At 51.4% G+C, this 6,652-nt stretch overlaps 1 protein-coding gene across 4 annotated transcripts in view; it reads left to right on the top strand.

Moving 5' to 3' along the window:
* The window catches only part of ADCY4 (adenylate cyclase 4), a 15,999-nt gene extending 9,540 nt beyond the window's left edge, over nt 1–6,459 (top strand). For all 4 annotated transcript variants that reach the window (XM_011971005.1, XM_011971006.1, XM_011971008.1 and 1 more), the window contains 11 exons: nt 554–638; nt 746–883; nt 1,491–1,601; nt 1,846–2,030; nt 2,234–2,318; nt 2,718–2,876; nt 4,926–5,072; nt 5,378–5,485; nt 5,602–5,716; nt 6,034–6,158; nt 6,244–6,459. In XM_011971005.1, the coding sequence (XP_011826395.1) occupies nt 554–638; nt 746–883; nt 1,491–1,601; nt 1,846–2,030; nt 2,234–2,318; nt 2,718–2,876; nt 4,926–5,072; nt 5,378–5,485; nt 5,602–5,716; nt 6,034–6,158; nt 6,244–6,396 (1,411 nt within the window). In that variant the 3' untranslated portion in view covers nt 6,397–6,459. The remainder of the gene's footprint in view (nt 1–553; nt 639–745; nt 884–1,490; nt 1,602–1,845; nt 2,031–2,233; nt 2,319–2,717; nt 2,877–4,925; nt 5,073–5,377; nt 5,486–5,601; nt 5,717–6,033; nt 6,159–6,243) is intronic.
* Nucleotides 6,460–6,652: the final 193 nt, after the last annotated feature.

The raw sequence follows: 6,652 nt of genomic DNA, 5'->3' as shown, positions 1-6,652 counted from the left end.
GGATCACCTGAGGTCAGGAGTCAAGACCAGCCTGGCCAACACGGTGAAAGCCCGTCTCTACTAAAAGTACAAAAATACACTGGGTGAGATAGCAGACGCCTGTAATCCCAGCTACGCGGGAGGCTGACAGTAGGAGAATCGCTCAAACCCTGGAGGCAGAGTTTGCAGTGAGCCAAGATGACACCACTGCACTCCAGCCTGGGCAACAGAGCGAGACTCCGTCTCAAAAAAAAGAAAAAAGAAAAACTCAGCCAGGTTAAAGAGCTTTAGCCTAAAGACCCAGAGATCGGTCTGCCGTAGCCTTGGTCATTCTTGTGAGCCCCCACTCCCCACCATACGGGTCCCTGTTCCACCTCAACACTGCTCTAGACCCTTAAGCCAGCCAACCCAGATCATTAGAATGCAATGTGTTTTATCAGCCGGGACCCCATTGCCAGCCAACCCAGATTCCCCAGAACCACTTCCCCCATCTCCCACCCAACTCACCAGCACCTTCACAGCACACAGGGAGCCTGTTCTGGCACTTCAAGGCCTCGATTTTGTCTCCCTTTAGGCCCCCAGCTCTGGCCATCACGTATAGCATCACCTTCCTCCTCTTCCTCCTCCTCCTTTTTGTCTGCTTCTCAGAGGACCTGATGGTGAGGTGGGCTGAGGGGTGGAAGTGGCATGCCAGAGCCCTGGTCACAACCTGTCCTGAAGAGGGTACCCCAGCCCCATGGCTAAGACGCCCATGCTCCCTCCACAGAGGTGTGTCCTGAAAGGCCCCAAGATGCTGCACTGGCTGCCTGCACTGTCTGGCCTGGTGGCCACACGACCAGGACTGAGAATAGCCTTGGGCATCGCCACCATCCTCCTTGTCTTTGCCATGGCCATTACCAGCCTGGTGAGGACAGAGGGGGCCCTATCCACCCCCATCAGGGCATGTTGGACCTGCCAGGGACTGAAAGGGAACCCCTGGATTTGGGCAGGCAGCTGGACTAAGCCCAGGAGATGCTGGAAATGTTGTATAAATAGAAAGAAAAAAATTACAGTCACCAGCAATCTACCATCTGGGCATAATAGTTGTTAATAACACTTTGGTGAATGTCCTTCTTATCTTTTTTCTGTGTAGGCAGTTATTTATTACTTAGATCACTTGGCTGATTTTTCAGGATTTAGACTCATTCCTAGAATTCTATTCCTGGAGGGCACCTGGGAATCACCCATCAGCCAAGTTACAGAAGAGGAAGCTAAGGCCCAGAGAGGCTAAGTGGCTGGCAAGAGCTCACACAGTGGCTCAGAGTCAGAGAAGTACTCTTGACACCCCTCACACAACTCCTCCCCCAGCGAGGACCCCAGTGCTGAGGTTCCCTTCCCTATCAGAAATAGCAGAATCCACCCCTTTGGACGAGTCTGGCCCTGACTCATCCCTGGGTCAGCTGAAACCCAACACAAGCCACCATTGTGCCCAAGAAGCTACCTGCCTCTTCAGCTCCTCATCTCCTCTGCAGTTCTTCTTCCCAGCATCATCAGACTGCCCTTTCCAAGCTCCCAATGTGTCCTCCATGATTTCCAACCTCTCCTGGGAGCTCCCTGGGTCTCTGCCTCTCATCAGTGTCCCAGTGAGTGTTCCCACATGCCCTTAATCTCCTTCCTCAGCCCAAGTCCACAGCTCCCCTGAGTGGAGGAACACTCCATTCTGTGGATTAGAACAGACATAAGTCACACCCAGTGTGTATCAGTGTGTATGACGCCCCCTGTCTCCCAGATAGGACCTGGGCCTGGGAGGGACAGGAAGGGAGCCCTCAGGGGTCCCCCCTCTGCCTGTGGGACATGCCCACTCCTGACCCCTGCCTGGCCCCACAGTACTCCATGCACTGCTGCACGCTGGGCTTCCTCTCCTGCTCCCTCTTTCTGCACATGAGCTTCGAGCTGAAGCTGCTGCTGCTCCTGCTGTGGCTGGCAGCATCCTGCTCCCTCTTCCTGCACTCCCACGCCTGGCTGTCCGACTGCCTCATCGTCCGCCTCTATCTGGGCCCCTTGGACTCCAGGTATGCACAGCTGCTGGACAGAGGTGCCGGGCCCCCTGGGATGGGAGTGAGATGGGACACAGCAGAGCTGTCCTGGCCTCACTGACCTGAATCACCTACAGGGCAAAGTGGGAGGGAAGCGGAGGCCTACATGGGCACTGGGGGCAGGGAGAAGGCCAGGAAGGGGCAGAGCAAGGGGCAACCCTGATCCATGGCCCCTTCAGGCCCGGAGTGCTGAAGGAGCCCAAATTCATGGGTGCTATCTCCTTCTTCATCTTCTTCTTCACCCTCCTTGTCCTGGCTCGCCAGGTAAGTCACCCAGCTCAGCCCCACCAGGGCCCACCTATGAGTGGCCCCCATATTTGTGACTTGATCTTTCTAATCTCCAGGGTTGAATCCCATTGGAAGCTTCTAAGCGAGTCTTCCTGCTTCCTTTCTTTCTCCTCCACTCCCCGTCCCTCCTTTCTCCCACACCCCTATCTGGGAAAGCCCATGCTTTAGAAAAAGTCTGCTGCCAATTCTGTATCCCTAGTCTGAATCTAATTTCAAGGATAGTCTCTCTCCAAGGATACTTGCACCTTAAGCCCTACTTCTAAACTGGGGGTGGGATGGGGGTGGTTTCAGGCATCATGGAGTTGGGGCTGAACACGCAGAAGCTGCGCTTCCCCTGCTCTGTGTCTCCCCATGGCCCCTGGTGACCCTCCCCAGAATGAGTACTACTGCCGCCTGGACTTCCTGTGGAAGAAGAAGCTGAGGCAGGAGCGGGAGGAGACAGAGACGATGGAGAACCTGACTCGGCTGCTCTTGGAGAACGTGCTCCCTGCACACGTGGCCCCCCAGTTCATTGGCCAGAACCGGCGCAATGAGGTGACTCCTGACCCCCTGACTCCTGATCCACGGATGCCATAGGGCCTAATTTCGGATGAAAGTCTTGACCTATGGCCGGTTCTCTCTAGTGCTTGTCAAGCATCTTCGTTTTCACAAGTTCTTAGATTCTGTCTTTGGTGAGCACAAAATTGCATTTCAAATTCTTACTTGGAAGGCATGTCTTATCTAATTCATGACCATTCCATACCTTCCAGAAGCTTAGGTGTTGATGGGAGCTGTCTGGAGGAGGGGTCCCCAGCCCCCAGGCCCCAGGTCCATGACCTGTTGGGAACTGGCTACACAGCAGAGGTGAGGTGAGCGGTGAGCCAGCACTACCGCCTGAGCTCCGCCTCCTGTCAGATCAGCAGCGGCATCAGATTCTCATAGGAACTCGAACCTTATTGTGAACTGCACATGCAAGGGGTCTAGTTTGTACACTCCTTATGAAAATGTATTAGGCTGATACAAAATTAATCGCAGTTTTTGCCATTAAAAGTAATATAATTAAAAGTAATTACTTTTTTTTTTTTTGAGACGGAGTTTCACTCTTGTCCCTCAGGCTGGAGTACATGTAATGGTGTGATCTCAGCTCACTGAAACCTCTGCCTCCTGGGTTCAAGCGATTCTCCTGCCTCAGCCTCCCAGGTAGCTGGGATTACAGGTGCCTGCCACCATGCCTGGCTAATTATTTTTGCATTTTTTTTTTTTTAGTAGAGACAGGGTTTCATCATGTTGACCAGGCTGGTCTCGATCTTCTGATCTCAGGTGATCCACCTGCCTTGGCCTCCCAAAATGCTGAGATTATAGGTGCGCTGCACCCGACCTAAAAGTAATTACTTTTAATGGCAAAAAAAAAAAAAAATGCAATTAATTTTGCACCAATCTGATAACTAATGCCTGATGATCTGAAGTGGAACAGTTTCATCCCAAAACCATCCCCCCCACAGCCTGGGTGCGTGGAAAACTTGTCTTCCATGAAACCCATCCTTGGGGCCAAAAAGGTTGGGGACTGCTGGTCTAGAGGATACAGTCCACCCCTCTCTCTAGACATGTACGATCCAATATGGTAGCCATTAGCGTATGAAAATTTAATGTTAATGAATTAAAACAAAATATTCAGTTCCTCAGTTGCATCAGCCACATTTCCAGGGCTCAACAGCCACTTGTATCTAGTGGCCACCCTATTGGACACTGCAGATAGGGAATGTTTCCACTGCAAAAATTTCTATTGGATGCTGCTGCTCTAGATCCTCAAAAATCTTACTAGAGCCAAACCATCAGAAAGTCACCCACATATTTGTACCATCGTATTTGTATCACCTGCTGGCCCTCTGCTATGGAAATGCTCTGGACTCATATTGAGGGGTGTTAAAAGAAACAGCTCAGGAGCTCTTTCACAGCCTTATGCCCCCACCGCCTGCTCCCTGCTCTCAAGATCAGTTCTGGTTTCTTCTCTAATAGACACAGGGAATGTTGTAATTGATCCTTTTCTCTCTTCACTTTGGCGGCTAGAAAGCTGAGAACCAAAATCTAAGACTAAATAGGACTTCATGGCACTCATTTTGTGAACCACCCTCAGATCTGATTCCATCTTTATCATCTTACTCTTATTTTCCCTTTGCCTCATAGTCCCTATTGTTGTTTACTTTATCTTTCATTTTGTACCTATCTTAACTGACTTAAACACTTAAACACGTTTTACCTTTGGTTTTGTAGCTGACTTAATTGACTTAAACACCTTTCAGCAGTAGGATAGGATATAGAAATAATTCACATTGACAGGATCCCACTTCTAGGAGTGATTCCCTTCGTGTTGCTATGAGGTGATCCTAACCCCAAACCTCTGTCTTTTCTAGAATTACAATGAGATCCAAGCTTTGACTCCTAAGTCACTTCCCTGGGGTAGCCTGGCCCTACTCCTCTCCCTCCTTCCCAATTCTTCTTAAACAGGGAGACCAGGAATGTGACATGGGGAGGAGGGCCCCACGCAGACCTAGAAAGGAGAGGAACATGACATGCACCCCTCACTCCAGTCTCCTGCTCTCCCAGGATCTCTACCACCAGTCCTACGAATGCGTTTGTGTCCTCTTCGCTTCAGTCCCAGACTTCAAGGAGTTCTACTCTGAATCCAACATCAATCATGAGGGCCTAGAGTGTCTGAGGCTGCTCAATGAAATAATTGCTGATTTTGATGAGGTGAAAATTCCAAGAGTCTCCCAGACCCTATGTCCTAGATTCTAGAATTTCCCCCAGTACCTCCTTCCACTTTGCTTTTCTGGCCATGAAGTCAATCCTCCCCTCTACAGTACTCCGTCGCCTCCTCTGATTCCCCCAGATCTACCCACTCCAGCAACACTGCCCACCACCAACCCTCTCCTTCCTGACACCATCCCCACTCCCACAGCCTGATCCTTTAACTCCAAAGGCTTGGGGCTGGGCTTCTGGGAGAGGGGATGGAGAGAGTAAGAGAGACTGGGGACAGGACTCTTCTCTACATACAGCTGCTCTCCAAGCCCAAGTTCAGTGGGGTGGAGAAGATCAAGACCATTGGCAGCACCTACATGGCAGCCACAGGATTAAATGCCACCTCTGGACAGGATGCACAACAGGTACAGCAACCCTTCCTTACTTACCACCCTCCTCTGGTCTCTCATTGATGGGCTCATTAGTGGGACTTATTCCTGTGCCCTCACTGGCCCACCCTGGTGCGTGGGCCCATTGCCAGGATGCTGAACGGAGCTGCAGCCACCTTGGCACTATGGTGGAATTTGCCGTTGCCCTGGGGTCTAAGCTGGACGTCATCAACAAGCATTCATTCAACAACTTCCGCCTGCGTGTGGGTGAGAGACTTCCCCTGCTGCAACAGTCTGGTACCTCCTCACCTTCCTGAGCTTGCCCCACTCCAAGTCCTTTGTTAGCTGCTGCCAGTTCATCCTGAAGCCCCTTTCCTAACTCACTCCCTGGGATGGGGTGTGAAGCTGCTGGGCCAGGAGGTATGAGGCTCTCCCACTCTTTTTCTTAAGCTACATTCCTCCAGCCTTAGAGACCCCTCCTCTCCTCTAGGGCCCCCCAGGCTCTTCTCCCTTCCTTCTAGTTCCTTGTGCTTCCTCTTCCCCTCTTCCTTCTCCAAGTCTGTCATTACCACATCCCTTATTAGGGTTGAACCACGGACCAGTAGTAGCTGGAGTTATTGGGGCCCAGAAGCCACAATATGACATTTGGGGCAACACAGTGAACGTAGCCAGCCGCATGGAGAGTACAGGAGTCCTTGGCAAAATCCAAGTGAGTGAACAACATTGGAGGCATAGGGGGAGGGGAACTAAGAATAGGGCCACCTCCATATTCCCTCACCCCCCTCCAATTGTAGGTGACTGAGGAGACAGCCTGGGCCCTACAGTCCCTGGGCTACACCTGCTACAGCCGGGGGGTCATCAAGGTGAAAGGCAAAGGGCAGCTCTGCACCTACTTCCTGAACACAGACTTGACACGAAGTGGACCTCCTTCAGTTACCCTAGGCTGAGATTGCACTCCCCTTCTAAGAACCTCAATAAAGAGACTCTGGTGTGCCTGGAGCCCATTGATGTCAGAAGCTGCTGATATAGCTGGGGATCACCTTCTCCTTGCCCTTCAGTGGGAAGTATTCTTCCCAGGCCAATTTTAGTGCGAGTGTGTGTGTGTATGTGTGTGTGTGCATATGTGTGCACACATGCATGCATGTGAGACTGAGCATGTTGAAATGGAGTGATTTTTTTCACAAGCTCAGGAAGAGAACTCCC

This window comes from Mandrillus leucophaeus, unplaced genomic scaffold (assembly GCF_000951045.1).
Source record: "Mandrillus leucophaeus isolate KB7577 unplaced genomic scaffold, Mleu.le_1.0 Scaffold980, whole genome shotgun sequence".
NCBI classification, from domain to species: domain Eukaryota; kingdom Metazoa; phylum Chordata; class Mammalia; order Primates; family Cercopithecidae; genus Mandrillus; species Mandrillus leucophaeus.
This window is presented reverse-complemented; position numbering and strand designations above follow the sequence as displayed.